At 31.2% G+C, this 19,450-nt stretch overlaps 4 protein-coding genes across 4 annotated transcripts; all 4 read right to left on the bottom strand.

Annotated features, from left to right (window-relative positions):
• Nucleotides 1-716: 716 nt before the first annotated feature.
• LOC108557179 (selenium-binding protein 1-like) lies at nt 717-7,186 on the bottom strand. The gene is made up of 7 exons (XM_017913605.1): nt 6,998-7,186; nt 2,954-3,105; nt 2,052-2,707; nt 1,843-1,943; nt 1,432-1,548; nt 1,028-1,364; nt 717-780 (listed from the first exon to the last, which is right to left on the bottom strand). The coding sequence occupies exons 1-7, from the start codon at nt 7,044-7,046 to the stop codon at nt 735-737; spliced, it is 1,458 nt and encodes a 485-aa protein (XP_017769094.1). The 5' UTR covers nt 7,047-7,186; the 3' UTR covers nt 717-734.
• Nucleotides 7,187-10,394: 3,208 nt separating this feature from the next.
• LOC108557178 (selenium-binding protein 1-A-like) lies at nt 10,395-13,421 on the bottom strand. Its single transcript, XM_017913604.1, has 7 exons — nt 13,273-13,421; nt 12,068-12,219; nt 11,360-12,012; nt 11,206-11,306; nt 11,035-11,151; nt 10,639-10,972; nt 10,395-10,580 (listed from the first exon to the last, which is right to left on the bottom strand). The coding sequence occupies exons 1-7, from the start codon at nt 13,283-13,285 to the stop codon at nt 10,535-10,537; spliced, it is 1,416 nt and encodes a 471-aa protein (XP_017769093.1). The 5' UTR covers nt 13,286-13,421; the 3' UTR covers nt 10,395-10,534.
• A 1,311-nt stretch (nt 13,422-14,732) lies between these two features.
• LOC108557176 (selenium-binding protein 1-A-like) lies at nt 14,733-16,607 on the bottom strand. Its single transcript, XM_017913602.1, has 7 exons — nt 16,569-16,607; nt 16,308-16,459; nt 15,601-16,253; nt 15,448-15,548; nt 15,279-15,395; nt 14,886-15,219; nt 14,733-14,834 (listed from the first exon to the last, which is right to left on the bottom strand). Exons 1-7 carry the CDS (start codon nt 16,579-16,581, stop codon nt 14,789-14,791), a joined length of 1,416 nt encoding a protein of 471 aa, XP_017769091.1. The 5' UTR covers nt 16,582-16,607; the 3' UTR covers nt 14,733-14,788.
• Nucleotides 16,608-16,759: 152 nt separating this feature from the next.
• LOC108557175 (sodium-coupled monocarboxylate transporter 2-like) lies at nt 16,760-18,931 on the bottom strand. The gene is made up of 7 exons (XM_017913601.1): nt 18,339-18,931; nt 18,070-18,289; nt 17,872-18,012; nt 17,604-17,822; nt 17,280-17,550; nt 17,072-17,223; nt 16,760-17,017 (listed from the first exon to the last, which is right to left on the bottom strand). The coding sequence occupies exons 1-7, from the start codon at nt 18,889-18,891 to the stop codon at nt 16,774-16,776; spliced, it is 1,800 nt and encodes a 599-aa protein (XP_017769090.1). The 5' UTR covers nt 18,892-18,931; the 3' UTR covers nt 16,760-16,773.
• Nucleotides 18,932-19,450: the final 519 nt, after the last annotated feature.

Below are 19,450 nucleotides of genomic sequence, written 5' to 3'. Positions count from 1 at the left end.
CTTGCTAGATTCCCCAAATATTCATATTGTATTACAGTTTTCGAGTAAATCAATCCAATGTGAAAACACTGCTTTTTTGAACGTTCTAATTTCAATTTTTCAACTTTGAATGCGTATTACAGCAATATGGATAAGAGCACAGGAATGTATCTATACTTTAGCAGATATTTGGAAAATTGCTCACTGCTACTAATATTCGCGCCTCCCCTTAGACTAGTCTACGTCTCCCCAGGGAGGCACGCCTCACAGTTTGGAAAACGCTGTTCTAACGACACTAAAAAATAACTATTAAATCCAACTTAAACTGACTTCTATAAAATATGTACATAGGAGAGATACGGCAAGACAGGTAAACTCAGGGTTAAATGAGCTATAGGTCCGGGGCGTCAATTGTGTGTTTTCTTATGAACAGAGGCCCACAGGTTCAAATATCATAGGACGGCCCTGAGTATTCTATTACTTTTTGAATATGTATAGTTTATCAAATACAAAGGTCAATTAGAATAATAATTAATTTAATAAAGATATAATGTTTATTTTAACATTTTTGATTAAACATAAAAACATATAATAATAATAATATAAGGTAATAATAAAATAATTGGTATAATCTATGGCATTTCTTTAAATATAGTGTGAATCCTAGAGAACATCCTTTGCGATTGATTTGGAAACTTGGAAATTCCAATAGAAACCTAAATGTGATGTGTTTATTATTTTTCTATACGATGTGATTATTTGGCTAGCCAGATGTCAGAAGTGCAATCACCTCCTGGGTATCTGAAAATGAAAAAGACAATTTTATAAAATGCGAATAAATACATGAAAGTTTTTGATTATTCGGCGTTGTTTATGAGTTCGATTAAATTGTGTTTAGCGCGCGTTTTGTTTTGCATATGTAGGAAATGGTATACATAATTCATGTGACTTTTAGATATGCAATTGAAGAATATAAATGATTTATTGTGCGGACGCTAGAGAAATGCGAAATGAAGTTTAGCACACTGCTACTTCAAGGCTGACTTACCTCATTTCGTGGGCAAGGATTGATCCATGCGGGGTGTTTCCAAAGTCCACGATGAAATCCTTGTCGAGCGTCATTCCTCCGTTTTCGTGATCGATGTCGATCTTTGCGATCCAGCCTCCTGCTTGCACGGCGTCCGGGTAAAATTGTTTATCCCAAGTGGAATACAAGCTGTTGCTAACGTACAGACGTTTTCCGTTGAGGGAAAGCTGCAGCATCTGCGGTCCACCATGCAAACGCTTTCCTTTGATGATGACAGGATCATGTGGCACGTAGCTGTCGTCATCGACCACTTTGATTGAGGAATCGGATAGCAATAGACCACCCAGATAGACTTGACCTAAACAAAATTTAACGGTCAGTTTCATCGATTCATGTTATAATGTGGACGGGTTTCAAGTATTTACCGGTTAATCTTGGATTGGCGCGGTCTGTGATGTCGTATTGGCGGATGTCTCCTTGAAGCCAATTGTTCAAGTAGAGGTACTTGTCGTCCAATGACAAGAGTATATCACTGATGAAGCCTTAAAACAATTTAGTTAACTTTCAATCATACATTTAGAAAATTTGTTTAGAATTTAGATTGAAATTATTCCAATTGAAAATTATAGGCTGAAATATAAATAAATGAATTTGTAAGCAAGCTATATAAAGATGCCTTACAGTTTCCTTTTCTGGCTTAAATCAAGGATTAAACTATGCTTCAAACAAACTTAAAAAGTTTTACTTGTTATTGAGTCAAAACAAAGTATGATATGCATGAGTTTGATACTTATAGTACATAAAATAAGTTTAAGAATTCTATTTGTAATGTATACCTTGCATGTATTCCATGGGCCAATCTCCTCCTTCAACTTTCAACTGTTTAACGTCGATGACTTTATCGGCTGTGAAAGTACCATCGGCTTTCTTGTAGAACCTTGAAATGAATGTGTTAAATTAATATATTTTGAAGCCTATTTGTTGGATAATTATTAAAAATAAAGAAAAAACCATATTCGGCTTATTTGAAAGCTGTAGTTTATACCTGTAGACGTTTGCGTTAACAGCGGTTCCAACGTATCCTTCGCAAATGTTCGGATCATGCAAGAATCTGACCTCCAGCGGAGCGCATCCATCCATTCCAAGATCGATGGTTTGAATTAGCTTCCTCTTTGTCCAAGAATAAAAGTTAAGTGCAGTTCCATAAGCTTCGGGGTCAGTCACGTGAGATGGTAAGAATCCGGTCTTGAAGATCTTCGGAGCTGCCCATTCGGAGGCGACCATCACGTCGAACTTGGGTTGGTACCAGAAATCGTAACCGAATTTGGCCAACTTATCTCCTCTCGTCCAAGTTCCCTTCGTCTTGAACGTTTTTCCGTCGAAGAGCATGAAATCGCCCTTTCCATTGCCTTCGGTATCTCCCAAAGTGCTGATCATGATGTCACCGCTCGCCAAGCAGTGACTCGTGTGCGGACTCGCGCAGTTATATTTGTGCATCTCATTGGAGTCGATGATCTTGTGGATGCTTGGAGAACGCGGCTTCTTTCCTGTTTCCACGACAATAATCCTGTCGGATCCCAAGCATGGCAAGATCAACTTGTCGCGAACGTGCCCTTTGCAACCATGGCAACTGGAGCAGGTGTTCCATCCGGAGTGGTGGATCTCATCGTTGATTTTACCAGTTGGCAACAAGTGCACGATCTATGAAAATTCAAATTATTGGAATTTTCATTCATTTTTATTATGAAGAATATATCATAGTATAGTTTTTTCTTGTTTGGATAAGCAACTATCTCAAATATGTTTTCGATAGACTGTTTGAGTACATTTTTTTCGTAACCCATTAAACATAGGTTGAGAAACGCTGCTATTATCATAATATATTCTTACATTCTTTGTTAATGTTAGTATATTAGTAATTACAAATTTACAATTATAGTTTTATACCTGTTGGTAAGTCTTTGATTTTGGGTCAACATCAACGGTGGACAAGATATCGGACTTATGACCTTCCGGATTCGGTTGAACGCAAATCACGTAAAGCAGTTTTTCCCTTTCCCCGTGGAGAAAAGCATCCATGGGAGTCGCATAACCGGGTCCTGCAAATTAGAAAAAAAAAGAAATTGCGTTTTTAAACATTGAAAAAAACAAATTCCTGTAATTCAATACAATAATCGTACGATTATAAATATAACAATTCTAAATGCGATGTTTAACGACACGCAACTGCACGTAAATAACTAATTTCAACACATTTTTTGCTATTTTTGTTGTTGCTTGTAAATAGTTTCTTTATCTGTCATTCCCAGGAAACGCTTATTACTCCGGACAATGTTATTAGCAATAGAAAATGAGCCAATTATTTCATATTATCGAAATGCTTCCTATCTCATTGGTAATCGTAGAATTACATATTACATGTGGCTCCGTTTAACCAACGAACGTCAATCTTAATGTTCTTAAATTGCTTCTTCTCTAGGTCAAAGTCTAAACAAGTACTAAGAAATAACATACAACTAAAGATCAATGTTAAAACTTATATTTTGTTATTTTCTAAAAGTGAAATTATTATTAATACATTAAGTGAAAAGAAATCAAATATTAGATTAAGTTATTAAGAGATGCAAATGTAATCTGCGAGAAAATATGCATGGTTTATTAGCGGCAGAAAAATACTCTCTCAATTGAAACAGATGTTAGTAAAATTGTTACGTAGCAGTGATTTATTGCGCAGCGCATACATTTCGCATATTCATATTTCAAACTTCCTCATTCATATTGATTATTATTAATAATTAGCAAAAATAAATACTTTAATCAAAGAAGAATACATTAAAAACAATGCCGGTGCGGGTTTTCTTTGTTTGTTTATCACATTTCGTATGTTTAATTAATGACATACACAGATGTATATTATACACACACACGAGATGTATGTAACTTTTGTTTAATAATTGAGATGCGATTCGTGAGAGTGATTGATTTATTCATTATTAAACACATGAATTTCTTATTCTGATTGTAATGGATCTTATTTTGTTGTGAATTATTCAACGTTATTGGTCTGTTAATTCATTATATATTTTATTTCATAATATTTCTTCAGTAGAAGTTACATATTTCTTGATAAAAATTAGTCAATTTAGGTTTTTTTTTTCTATATCTAATTTTTGATATAATGACTATATAAATAAAGCAATAAGAACGTAAATAATTGCGTAATTAAAAAGAGAAAAATGTTGATTTTAAATAATTATTACGTTATTATTCTGTTAATAAACAATAATTTATATATATTATAATACATTTCGCCATATTCATATTTCGAACTTCCTCATTCATATTGATTATTATTAATTATTAGCAAAAATAAATACTTTAATCCAAAAAAGAATACATTAAAAACAAGCAATTCGTTGAATTCAATGAAATTACAAGTGTTTTTGAATTCATTCAATCGATTTGAACAATAAGAATAATTATTTAAATTCATTTCTTATTATTTGTTGTTGTTATTCTTTTTCAGAGTTTAGTGATCTTGGTTTTTCCATACGAGTAGAAATTATATTTAGTTACGAATTCTCAATTAGGATACATTGACTTCAACTATGGTTTGTCTTTACAAAACAAAATGTTTCTAGTTTTAAAAATGATAAAAAAACATTACTATAGAAACAAGTTTTAATTGTGTAAACATAAAAAAGAACACGTTGAAATTTTATTTAATTTATTTTATCATGAAGCAAAATTTCAACAATAAATATCCTTGAACGTAAAACGTATGGTTATTTCGTGCGATTCTAATGCATTGAACAAATTCAGTTGGTTTTAGCGTGTTTCTTTAATATTTATGACATTTATGACATTAGAGTTTAGTACATTAAATTTGTTGCTTATTTATATTTTATATTATTTATTTTTATCATTTTGAACAAATTACATATAGAAATACCTCGAACAGTACGGGTAATCACACAAAAAGAGAATTTACTGTATTTCTAATTGAACCAATTACGTATAGAAATACCTCGAACAGTACGGGTAATCACACAAAAACGGAATTGACTGTAGAAATTTATGAATTTTGGATTATAAATTTATTTTTTTTTGAAATTTCAAACCGGACTATGCGAGGTATTGGTGTATAAGATAATAATTATTTGAGTATTGATAAAAATTTACTTAAATCTTGTGAAAATGAAGAGTTAATGATAAATAATTTTCATATTTTGTTGACAAAAAAATAATGTGATTGCAAAAATTCTTATAATAACATTTCCTTTACAAATGTAAGTTGGAGGAGGTCATTTAACTGTTATTAAAAATTATCTATTTTATCTCTAAAAATTATATTTTATCATCGTGTTGACTAATACAGCGTATTTTCGTTATGTAACTGTTTAAAAAAAAATATACATATTTTTTTCTAAATATAAAGTTAATGACATGATTGGGTAACAGGAAATAAGATTGATCGTTTCAAGTTTTTAGCGAATAATTTAAAGTCGCACGAAACTGACATTTAATTATGTAAATGTAAATTTGAACACTTTTATATCTCTTTTGATTATGAGGATAAACATAATAGTACACATAAGTTTCTTTAAAAAAAAAACGAAATTTTGTTATGTAATGTTTTTTTTTAATAATAACTAAAAAATAAGAGAAGAACAAAATTAATTGAAGGAAATAAACTGTTAAGTCTTTGAAATCACTATTTTCACTCTCTCTTTCAAATAACACTCGAATCTTTAATACACAATTTGATGATGCTCGTTTGGTCTCGTTTCATCCGTACAAGAAAGTACAGAACTTCCAACATCTATAACCGGTCTTGAAACTTGGAGATAAAGTCTGCTGACGAAGCTACCAACTAGTTGGCTAGTGTCAAGTTCATGGCCACAGCTGTTTTGCTTTTCAACTAAAACCAAATACGTTGAGCGTTGGTTGTTTCGATGCGATCGGGAGCCGTTGCGTAACGATTGAATAAGTCACGTTCAAGGCGATAGATTAATTTTCCGAAACCCATCACGCGAGATACATAATCAATGCATATCAATCAAGTTCGATTGTGTTTTAACGTGTGTTTAGTTCGCAACGGGATTACAAAAATGAAAGTCATTTTGTTGAATGCAAACATCAACGACGATAAGCAACTAACTTATGTAAAAAAAATGAGGAAAATACAAATATTTGCATTAAGAATTTTCATCCGTTAATAGTAAATAATAACGTCAATATTCTGGATTTCAAATACAAATTTGTTATTATTAATTTTGAATAAGTATAGAAATTGTCAAATATTATTTTTATATTTATCAATAGAAAAATTATTATATAACAATAGAAATTTAATGCTAGTTAAGTAGAAAATTACGATTTGCTACATTACTAAATCTGAAAACCATACTGAATTCTCACGACTGAAAAACCTATGGTTAAATACAAAGTAATTTTCCTAAGAAATGTAATTAAAATATTTATAAAGTTGAAAAGAAAATATGTGTTTAATTTCAGTTAATATCTTTTTCGTTTACTATTTTGCTAAAAATATGGTCTATACTAATTATAATTTTCTTTTCATATACTCTGTGTATATTTTACCAATTATAATTAATACATTTTAGGCAAAAATACTTATTAAAGTTTGAATTTTCTGTATTTTTTTCATATATTTTCTTACCTCTATTATGTAATTATATATAGTAATTTCAATATTATATAAAATGTGTATTTTTTGATGAATTTGTAGTTATTTTCTATATTTTTCAATCTTTGTAACAAATTTTCGTTATAAATTTCTATAAACTAAATTGTTTATTTAAAATAAAATACATAAAACTACTTAAATTATTTACTTTTATCGCTTGAAAAATGGAACTAGATACGATGATGAACCCAAAAATACGTTGTTTTTCCACTAGTTTCACTATCAGAAATCCGATATATATATAAAAAAAAGTATCACAAAATTTGTAATTTTTGACATACCACATTTATCCACCTCGGTATTTCCATTACCGCATTTGTCCACCTCCATATTTCCAAATAAACTTAGACCGTTTTCAAACAGTTAATCAAAAAAAAAAGATTGGTGAAGTGATGTGTTTCTATTTCACTGGAGAACCACGTTCAAGGCACGAAAGCTGAGAGCGGACTAACTGATGGTTCCATGCTTCGAGGATTTATGTATTTATACTTGTTCGGGAAATGCATTATTATGTGGATTGCATGCGTGACTTTTTGGTGCGGTTTTTCTTTGTTTGTTCATCACATTTCGTATATTGAATTAATGACACATACACATGTACATTATGCATTATGCGCACACACGAGATGAGATGTATGTAACTTTTGTTTAATAATTGAGATTCGATTCGTGAGTGTGATTGATTTATTCATTATTAAACACATGAATTTCTTATTCTGATTGTAATGGATCTTATTTTGTTGTGAATTATTCAACGTTATTGGTCTGTTAATTCATTAAATATTTTATTTCATAATATTTCTTCAGTAGAAGGTACATATTTCTTGATAAAAATTAGTCAATTTAGGTTTTTTTTTTCATCTAATTTTTGATATAATAAGCACTTACTTATGATAATAATGATTATATAAATAAAGCAATAAGAATTAAAAAGAGAAAAATGTTGATTTTAAATGATTATTACGTTATTATTCTGTTAATAAACAATAATTTATATATTTATTTTTTCTTCATAACTTGATAAAACTTCAGCGTATTTTATTCCAATATTGACGAAAATAATAGTTGTAAACTATTAAAAAACGGCTATTATTTATTATTGAACAACATTTTATTAAATAGATCCAAAATATTGTACTGCAATACCTCATATAGTAATGCTTCAATCAGTCCGGATTTAAATATAGTTTGAATAGGTTTTAAAATTTCATAACAAACATAACATAATTGTTTTTTTACATATATAATATATATAAAAATTCCTCGATTAGTCCGGTTTTAAATAGTAATAATAAAATTTATTGTACCAATAAAAAACAAACAAAAAAAATCTTAATACAATAATAAAAAATAGAATAAAAATTCAATTGCTGAAAAACGTATTAAAATAAATATGAAAAAAATTATAGATATTATAATTCTAAAATTCTAAATTTCAGTTCTATCTTTTTTTTATAAAGTTGGACATATTTAATCATTGTATGTTTCGAACTTTCGTTATTAATTAATTAAATAAAATTGAACATTTTTTTTATTCATTTTCTATTTCGTTCTTAATTTAATATAAAATTTACAACATAGAAATAAATTCTAGAAAATTAATGTGCAAAGTTGTTCTTTTTATATGTATTTTTTCTATTTCTATTTTATTTAGTTCCTCGATTAGTCCGGTTTCAAACACTATGCAAGATATTGCCGTATTACATCTTTTTACTACCTTTTTTTTTTATAAAATTGGACATATTTAATCATTGTATCTTTCAAACTTTCGTTATTAATTAATTAAATTAAAATTAAACAAATTTTTATTCATTTCATATTTCGTACTTAATTTAATATAAAATTTATAAAAAAAAATAAACATTCTGCAAATATGCAGGAAACACAATATTTGTGTTAATGCATTAATGAGACTACTAATTACGTAATTTTATACTCTCAAACAAAGCGGTTGAAAAGAAAAACATCAAAAATGATGAAGTGGAAATTAATGGTTTTATATTTTTTTAACGGTAAAGATCGTACAAATTTTCTTGTGTAATGTTAATAAGAAAAGAAAAATGTATATGAAAATGATTTTTTTTCATAAAAAATTACTTTGTGAACAAACTTTATTAAGATAACATTAATATATGATATAAAATAGAAAATAATTCAAAGATTATGTGAAATGTTGTAATTAAAATGGATTTTGTACAAAGTCAATTTAATATATATTATATAAATAAGAAAAAAAAATGTCTCAATAAAATTATTGATTAATTTTTTTAATTAAAATATGCAGAGAACCGTAAATTGACGAGTTTTGTTGAGTTTTTATTGAAAGTTTATTAAAATACGTTTTTTTTAACGTAAAACATGAATGAAAGACATAAAATTTAAAAAGAAAACAGAAAATATGGAAATTAACGAATTTATTGAATCAATAATAATGTTGTAGTCTTATAAATTTCATTACACAAAACATATTTTTCTCATCAATGAAATTTCATCATTACAAAAATAAACAAATATCAATTTTTCAATTATTTATTTTATCCCCATCATAAAAAAAGCAATATTTGTTTATAATAAATATTAATTATAAGCAAATAAAAGCTTTTAATAATTATTACTTTATACACAATTTTTTTTGTATCGTTATTGATTCAGTTACGAAATAAATACAGATTATTATAGACGTCTTATAAATTCAATTATGAAAAAACATATTTTTCTCTTCAATTAAATTTATCGTTAAACCTATTGAATTTTCAATTATTTATTTTATCCTTGTTATAAAAACAAGCAATATTTGTTTATAATAAATATTAATTGTAATATAAAATAAATAATCTAAATGGTTTTAATAATTATTACTTATTACACTTTCTTGTATCATTATTTATTTATGAAGTAAATACAGATTATTATGGACGTAATTACAAAAAAAAACGATAAGAACTGGCATTTCGTAACAACTTAATAATATATTTTTGAATAGAAAAAAAAAAACGTTTGCTTTTTGAGGAAAAAAAAAACTGCAATTATAATTAAACAAATATATTTTCTAAACCTTGTAATGATATAAAAAGGAGAATTTCGTGGAATCCAATTGAATTAACTAGGAATTATAACAGTGAGGATGATTTGGCACATCTCGGTTATAGGATATCAAGTTTACTAAATCGTGACACAATTTGCGTTGATAATTTTGTATTTTTTTAACGGAAACAACAAATCATGTTTTAATGCGTGAAATTGTCACCTCTAATTTGTTATTATCCACCTGTATAATTATTTCTAACAATGCTTTTTTTCTATTATTACAACCATGTATTAAGTATTTATCTTTATACAAGGTTTAGTAATTAATAAATTTGTATAATGGAAAATTAAAGAAGGAAAAGTGTGAATTTCAAAATGTTATTATTTTCTTTAGGAAAATGTGCTGAATAATTGCGTCGTTCAAAATAGAAATTTAGTGGAAACTTGTGTATATTTTTTATTTTGAATGTAATAGAAAGGTCAAATGTAATCAGTTTATTATCGTTTTCTGCTCTCTTCTTTGGTTGTTTATCATATTTTTTTTTGTATTCATTACAATGCTAAAATCTTCCTGAAATCTTAATGAAAGTCATTGATTACATTATTTAATTAAACATTAACATTAATTAAAGAAGTCATAGATTGCTGCAATCGTAAAATATTTATTAGGTTTTAGTGCATTACAATTGTTTACTATTAGAGATATTTGGTAAATACTTCAGTGCTTCAGTGCCCCATTACGAAGTTACGTGTTTTCACTAGTTTTTCGTAATTTCGGAGCTGAACCGTACTTATTTTGGTAGCCAAATATCAGAAGTACAGTCTCCGCCCGGATATCTGCAAATTGTAAGTTTTAATTATAAAAAGCGTTTAATTATAAAAAGCGTTTTCGAACCTCATTTCGTGGGCGAGTATAGCCCCGTCCGGTGTCTTCCCGAAATCGATCACGAAGTTCTCGTCCAGTTTCATTCCGCCGTTCTTATGATCGATATCGATCTTCGCGATCCATCCGCCGTCTTCCACAGCGTCCGGATAAAACTGTCTATCCCAAACGGAGAATAAGCTGTTGCTCACGTACAACCTTTTTCCGTCGAGTGAAAGCTGCATCATCTGCGGTCCTCCCTTCAAACGTTTTCCCTTGATGGTCACGGGATTCGGAGGAGTGAATTCCTCTTCGACTACTTTTATCGGTGAGTCGCTTACCAGTTTTCCACCTAAGAACACTTGAGCTGTGGAAAGAGAAGGAATTATTATGATTTATTTCTTGAGCTGTTTTCTTTTCTTGGGTTACAAATCAATTTCGGATGGGCGCGATCTGTGATGTCGTATTGGCGCACGTCTCCTTGTATCCAGTTGTTCAAGTAAAGGTATTTATCATCCAAAGAAAGGATTATATCGCTTACGAAACCTTAAAAAAGATGATTTGTTTAAGAGTATTCACTGGGAATTCACTAGAGAATACCTTGCATATATTCCATGGGCCAACCTCCTCCAGCTACTTTATATCCTTTAACATCAATCACCTTGTCAGCAGTGAAAGTCCCATCTTCTTTCTTGTAAAATCTTGAAAATAAAAACTTTAAGATTATTTTCACTCGATTTTGGGTATTTGTTACCTGTAGACGTTAGACATTACGGCGCAACCAACGTAGCCTTGACATTCTTTAGGATTGTGCAGGAATCGCACTTCGAGAGGAGCGCAACCATCGGGTCCCAAATCGATGGTCTGGATGAGTTCCCTCTTGCTCCAGCAATAGAAATTCAGAGAAGTACCGTACGCGTTTGGATCTATGACGTGAGATGGTAAGAATCCGGTTTTGAAGACTCTTGGAGCTCCCCATTCCGTTGAGATCATCACGTCGAAGTGCGGCTGGTACCAGAAATCGTACCCGAACTTCGCCAATCTTCCGTTGGTCCAGGTACCTTTCGGTTTGAAAGTTTTACCATCGAACAGGATGAAATCACATTTACCGTTTCCTTGCGTGTCGCCCAAACTGTTGATCATAATCTCACCGCTGGCTAAGCAGTGGATGGTGTGCGGGGTGGCGCAGTTGAGGGCGTGCAGTTCCGCAGCTTCGACCGTCTTGTGGATGCTCGGGGCTCTTGGATTCTTCCCGGTTTCCACTATGATGATCCTATCCGAACCCAAGCAAGGGAGGATCAGTTTGTCGCGGACCATGCCTTTGCAACCGTAGCAACTGGAGCAAGAGTTCCAGCCGGAATGGTGGATTTCGTCGTTGGATTTACCCATCGGTAATCGGTGGATGATCTGCACGAAATACAATCATTGATGTTAAGATGTTAAGAAATAGGTACAATAAGACCTGTTGGTAAGTCGATGATTTCGGGTTGACGTCCACCGTGGAAAGTATGTCTCCTTTCTTGTTCTCCGCATTCGGTTGAACGCAGATTACGTACAGCAACTCTTCCTTTGGACCTTTGTTCATTGCATCCAAAGGAGTAGCATATCCAGGTCCTTAAAAATACAAAAAAAAACATTTATTAGAAACCAATATTTATTTCAAATGAATACGTAAATTAGTTAATCTTTTAATCTTGTGATGATGATAATATTAGTAATTTTTTGAAACATTTACGATTCTATTAAAATCAGGAATCAACGTGGTATATCATTTAAGTCCTTGGATAGATACAGGATTACTAAATAATTTAAAAAAACTCGCAGAAAAGTTACAAAATTTTAATAAATATGACAATAACAAGATTGATAAAAGATTGATCATTTGTGTAAAAGATTGATCATTTATTTATCAATTAAGAACTAAACATTAAATTTGGTGATTATATTCGTTTTTTCAGAAATAGATGAAAATCTGCAAATAATTAAAACAAATCGCAGAAAAGTTAAAAAAATTTAATAAATTTGACTATCAAACTATTGATTATAAACATTTCTTTTTTGTGTAAAAGATTGATCATTTATTTATCAATTAAGAACTAAACATTAAATTTGTTGATTATATTCGTTTTTTTCAGAAATAAATGAAAATCTGCAAATAATTAATACAAATTTGAGAAAAGTTACAAAATTTTAATAAAAATGACATTAAAAATATTGATAATTCAAAATTCTGTGAGTATCAAAGATGTTCCAATGATGATGCGTATTCAAAAAACATTATCTATATCTAATCATAAGTTTTTTTTATTGTTACTATATATTTAAAATGTGATAAGATGTGAAAACATAGTCAAGTGTAACTACCTTACACTTACACATGTTTCACCAATATTTTCATTAACGCAGTTAAAAGAAAATTTGTGGTATTTTCCCAACGTCTGCGTTTTTTTTATCATGAATAATTTCTTAACAATTAGTGTTTGAGTTGTTTTAAAAGTAATCTTATCGCATTTTCTTTTAACAATGATGAATTTTTAACAATCCCAATTGTTTGCAATCGGTCTGACTGCGATTATGAATGGTTTTTGCAATGAAAAGCAGTGCTTTAGTAATAATCATAATAACATGTGCTCTTATGAGTAACAGCTATGCGATTTGATTACAAACCAGATGGCGCCATTTCGTAGAAATTGAATTTGTTGAAGTTTTCTGTTGAAGGGATGATTTCGTACTGATCGAGTCGCTGAGACGCGGGGATGTTTTAATACTCTTCTATCTATATATGTTTTGTTCCTTATCTCCTCATGCATCAAACCGGATGGGATGCGTGTTTCAAATTAATGTCGCATTTATCGTGATCTATCCAATTGCAGTCGCTTTTATTTATTCTTCTAAAGCTGTAAATTGGAGCTTCTATCTTTAGATCCTAATCATATAATGATTCAGAATGATTATGTGGTATTAGCGTTTCGTAAGGCGATATTATAAGTGGATTTGAAGATTTCTTGTAGGCAACCAAACGAACATTTTGTATTTATTTCAAACATAATTATCACATTATCTCAGTAAATAATAGTATAAACCACACTAATTAGTATTAATAATATAATATTTAATATTGTTATTCCGTAATCGTATTTGTTTTGTAATTTTTGAGATTTTTGTTGATTCAAATCTTGAAAACTCTAATTTTGAGACTAATTATTCTTTATAAAATTAGGTTTAATACATGTATTTGTAATATATAAACTTTATCAATTTTAGTAGAAATATCGTAGAACTATCATAAGTTTCTTGGACTTCATAAAAAACTAATCAATATTTGAAATCAATATTAAAATGGATTTTATATATTTTTCTTGTAGAAATATCTAAAATCTAAACAGAGTTGATTTAATAAAATTTAATATCACATTTTCACTTATATTTTCATATTATAATGTTGTGTTAATATTGTTGGTAAACACATTAATAACTCGATTTTATATTTGAAAATTGATAAGATGTGAAAGCATATAAAAAATGTGCAATATTTTCCAAACGTCTGCATGCAATAAATGCCTTTTTGATGAGTAATTTCGTAACAATTGTATGTGAGTTGTTCTAAAAGTAATTTTATCGCTTTTTTTAAACAATGATGAATGAAACATTGTCTGGCTTCAATATCTTCAATGGTGGATTGTGAAATTTTCTATATTGTTGCTATAATCCAAAGAAACAAGATTTGATGGGTAAAAAATATTATGAATTCTCTTAAAATTTTTATCGTCTTTTATTAATTCTAAGATAAACACTGAATATTTTCAGGATATGAAAGGAAACATATCAAAATCATAAATTTATAGTATTAATTTTATTTTGTTTTAAGTGTACAATTTGGAAATACTTATTTCTTTAACCACTAGAAAAAAAACTGAATTGTAGTAGAAATTCTCTTAAACTCTATTTATTTCTTAATATATTTTGTCATAATTCAAAGATAAAACTGATTTTTAAATGTTTTATTTTATTATGTAATTAAGTGTACAAGTTTTAAAGATTCAATTATTTTAATAACGTGCAGACAACAGTATTATAAGTGAGAATATTTCAAACAAAATACAAGTGATGTTTTATCAACTCCATTCAGAAATCCCATATGTGCATTTTACTACTGTTTCTTAATATCGGAGTTGAATCGCACTTATTTAGCCATCCAGATGTCAGATGTGCAGTCTCCACCAGGAAATCTTTAAAACAAAACGTTTTGGTTTTTATTACTAACTTTATAATTGTTTTACCTCATCTCGTGAGCCAAAACAGGTCCATCCGGAGTTTTTCCAAAATCGATGAGGAAATTCTTATCCAGCTTCATTCCGCCATTTTTATGATCGATATCCAATTTGACAATCCACCCTCCTTCTTGTACTGCCTCTGGATAGAACTGTCTATCCCACACGGAGTATAGATCATTGCTCGCATAAAGACGTTTACCATCTAAAGATAATTGCATCATCTGAGGTCCACCTTTCAAACGTTTTCCTTTGATAATCACAGGTTCTGGCGGAGTGAATTCCTCTTCGACCACTTTAATTGGTGAATCGCTTGTTAATTGACCACCCAAATACACTTGACCTGTTGAAATTATGAGGATATTTATTGGGTTGAGTTTTAGTTAATTTTGATAAATTTACCAGTTAATTTTGGATTGGCTCGATCGGTTATGTCATATTGCCGGACATCCCCTTGCAGCCAGTTGTTCAAATACAAATATTTGTCATCCAGTGAGATAACTAAATCGCTTACGAAACCTTGAAATATGTAGGTTTTCAACATTAATATCTTTGATTTTGTGTAAATTACCTTGCAAATATTCCATAGGCCAACCTCCTCCAGTGACTTTGTAACCTTTCACGTCAATTACTTTATCTGCTGCGAAAGTTCCATCTTCTTTTTGATAGAATCTAAGGAGTGTTAAGGTTTAATTTATTGTGCAAGAGTTAGAGTTGTTTTTACCTGTAAACATTAGACATTACTGCGCAAGCAACGAAGCCTGTGCATTCTTTAGGATTGTGCACGAAACGCACTTCGAGAGGAGCGCAACCATCTGGGCCTAAATCGATGGTCTGGATGAGCTCCCTCTTGCTCCAACAGTAGAAATTAAGAGCAGTTCCGTAAGCGTTCGGGTCAATGATTTGGGCTGGAACGAAGCCCGTCTTGAAGTTCTTCGGGGCTCCCCAACCTGAAGAAATCATCACGTCGAAGAAGGGTTGATACCAGAAATCGTACCCGAATTTAGCCAATCTTCCGTTGGTCCAAGTGCCCTTCGGCTTGAAGGTTTTTCCATCGAGCAGCAGAAAATCGCATTTGCCTTGACCGTCAGTGTCTCCCAACACGTTGATCATAATATCACCATTGGAGAGACAATGGATTGTGTGCGGAGTGGCGCAGTTGAAGGCATGCATTTCGGATGCTTCCAAGATCTTGTGGATGGCCGGAGCTTTAGGGTTTTTACCCGTATCCACGACGACGATCCTATCGGATTCCATGCACGGTAAAATCAGCTTATCTCTGACCATCCCTTTGCAACCATAGCAACTGGAGCACGTGTTCCAACCGGAGTGATGGATTTCGTCGTTGTTCTTACCCATATGCAACCTGTGGATTATCTGTTTGGAAAATTAGTGAGTTGATGATGGTGTTAAAGAGCTTTGGTGTTAAACCTGCTGATAGGTGGATGATTTCGGATTGATGTCGACCGTAGCAAGAAAGTCTCCTTTCTTGGAATCGGCGTTCGGTTGAATGCAGACAACATAGAGAATCTCTTCTCTAGGTCCTTTGTACATAGCATCCAGAGGAGTAGGATATCCAGGTCCTTTAGTAATAAACGATAAAATTATATATATTTTTAATGATAAATACTACACGAGATAATACAAGCTTATTATAAATAATTTCATTCTTTAAAACTAAAAAATACAAACCGGATGAAGGCATGTTGTTTGAAGGTTAGAGCTTCTTCGAAACGGAACTTCTTCGGATTGCGTTGAACTGGTGGACTCTAGAAAACGCACTAAAGTTTTTATACTCTCGATTCGAACCTCCCAGAGCGATGCGTATTTAAAACATATTAATAATAATTTGTTGTTTCACCCTCAGGGGTGCAATTACGCAACGCAAACGCACGCACTATTTCTCGTCGTTCAGCTCCACAACTTTCTTCGCCATTTCCACGGTAAAATACTGATCCTCATCCTTCAAGAACCTATAGATGATCGGACTCAGCAGCTCTTTCCTAACCGGAGCCTCTTGGTTCTTCGTGAAATACGTGACCAGTGAACCAACCAGTAAAGATACAATAGCTCCAATCATACTGTAATAATAATACGAAATTCTGTACATAAAGAACACCTCGTCCGGTTTATCCAGTATTCTGAAAATCAGTTGTATTAATTCATTGATCTTTGGAGTTGTTACATTCTCTTACGTGGAGTTTTTGGGGATGAAATTGAAATCGCAAGATTCCGTTGATACTGGCAGTGAGGAATACGTGATCATTCCTTTGGCTTTGTAGTATTGCGTCCCAATTATAATCCAGGTTAAGAAGCATAAAGATGAGACGGCTCCATAGAAAGCGCCCTAAATGAAATTGAATTCAATCATTAACAAATTTATTTTTGTAAAAGTTAATTTACCTTAGAGTTAGCTTTTGGGAAAAACATTCCGAAAGTGAACAATCCTAGCAAAGGTCCAGAAGTTAAACTGGATAAACTGATGGAAAGTGGTAATAATACACCCATATGCTCCACGATGAACACCAAACTAGTTGAGACTACCCCAATGATGACCACTATTAGTTTGAGAACGTTACTAACAGTTTGTTGGGTAATATCTTCGGGCATCAATCTCGATACAAAATCCGTGTACAAAGATCCGGATAAGGAATTCAATGTAGCCGATAAAGTACTAAAAATATAAATAAATAAAAGCTAAACTAAGCGAATTTGAAAGAAATAAACCTTAAAGCTGTGCAAAAAACGCCGGCTATAAACAATCCTGGTAATCCCGGGATGTGACCGGCCACGTCCATCACGTAATACGGAAGAATCTGGTCGGTTTTTTGTACTTGTCCCGTGGTTATCGGATCGCAATTGTAGTATTTAGCGTAAATAATCAATCCGGTGAAAACGCACGTCATTTTGACTATGGTTATGCCAACACCAAAAGCAAGGACTGCCCTGAAATCAAGTTATTAACATCATTTAAATTTAATTGTAGATGTTTTACTTTTTAGAATCTCTGAACGTTGGTAAAGATAATAATTTCTGCACGGAGCCTTGGTTGATCGAGAAATGCGTTATGTAATATACCGAAAATCCGATCAGCATCGACCAGAACGTATCTCTTTTTGATGGATCAAAATCGAAGCTGCAATAATAATTCTTGTTACATATTGAATTGCTTATTTGTAAATGAAAGCTTTACTCTACATCCAATCTTCCTCCATTTAAAGAGATTTGGTAGACAGCCGTAGGTCCTCCTGCTGCTTTAACACCGTAAAAGAAAACCGCAATCATGGCTCCAACAGTTACTGTAAATTGAAGAGTATCCGTCCATACCACAGCTTTTAAACCTCCAATCGTGGTGTAGAAGATGCACACACCACACACGATGGGTGTTATCAAATGGATGCTTACGTTAGTAGCTGAAATTTAATGATTAGTTTAAAGAAATCATTTCGTAATTTGATTTACCTTGTGAGAATGCCAAAGCCGGAACGTAGATTATGATGGGTAAATAGAAGATAGCCGAAAGGGCGTACAAGAATGAAGCCATCAATCTGACCCTCGTGTCGAATCGTAACTTCAAGTACTCGAACATACTTGTAATTTGTAGCTTATAAAACACCGGCAGGAATACGTAGATTGTGAGTAAGGTGTTGATGAACATGCTCATGAAGGAAAGGCCATAACCGAAGCCGAATCTGTAGACGTCAGCTGGTACCGCTAAAATAGATACTCCAGAAACGTGACTAAAATCAATTGAATTATATGAAATTATGTAATAAATATGGTTTAAATAAAAGTACCTAGCTACTAGGGACACGGCAATTGGAAATATGTTCATCTTTTTTCCACCCATTAAGTACTCATTTGCTGAGGGTTTCTTCTTGTCGAAGAAACCAAAGTAGACGCCGATCAAAGTGCTGACCACCAACATTCCACAGAACAGGACGTAATCGTACCAAGAGAATTGCACTTTATCGTACCACGTGCGCACCGCATCTTCAGTTACATTCAATTCCATGATAATAAAAGCATGGAAATATCTACTATTCTTAAAAGAAAAGCGCACACTTTCGCTATTTTCGATAGTAGATTGTGGAATAACAAAATTTGAAGCAAATAACATTTATATAGGACGAAACGTTCCTTGATTTGTCAGAATTAAAACCAAATTTAGAGTGGAAAGACTTGATTTATTGCTGCTAATCCTTTAAAAAATATACATTTGTACAGGACTCTAATTTGTCAAAATTACTAGCTGTTGCGTAATATCTTTTCTCATAACTTAAATTAAAGCGTGAAAATTTGAAAAATAACAATTATTAATAATTTCCTTAAAAATAGTGATAAAAAATGGATCTTTTAAATCAAATTCAATAATTAATAAATTGCATTACTTAATTAAATTACATTGTAATTTATATGTTACAATACTAGTGATAAATAAAAAAGTTTTTTTTCGATTTTCTCGTAATTTAAATTGAAATAAGCAAATTGGAGATATTTAAACTATAATAAATAATTGTGATAAAAAAAACAAATTTGTTGTATTTTAAAATAAATTAAAAAAAAATGATGGA

Source organism: Nicrophorus vespilloides, unplaced genomic scaffold (assembly GCF_001412225.1).
Source record: "Nicrophorus vespilloides isolate i.1.1-1 unplaced genomic scaffold, Nicve_v1.0, whole genome shotgun sequence".
Taxonomy (NCBI): Eukaryota; Metazoa; Arthropoda; class Insecta; order Coleoptera; family Silphidae; genus Nicrophorus; species Nicrophorus vespilloides.
Note: the sequence above shows the minus strand (reverse complement) of the source record. Positions and strands in the feature narration are given on the sequence as shown.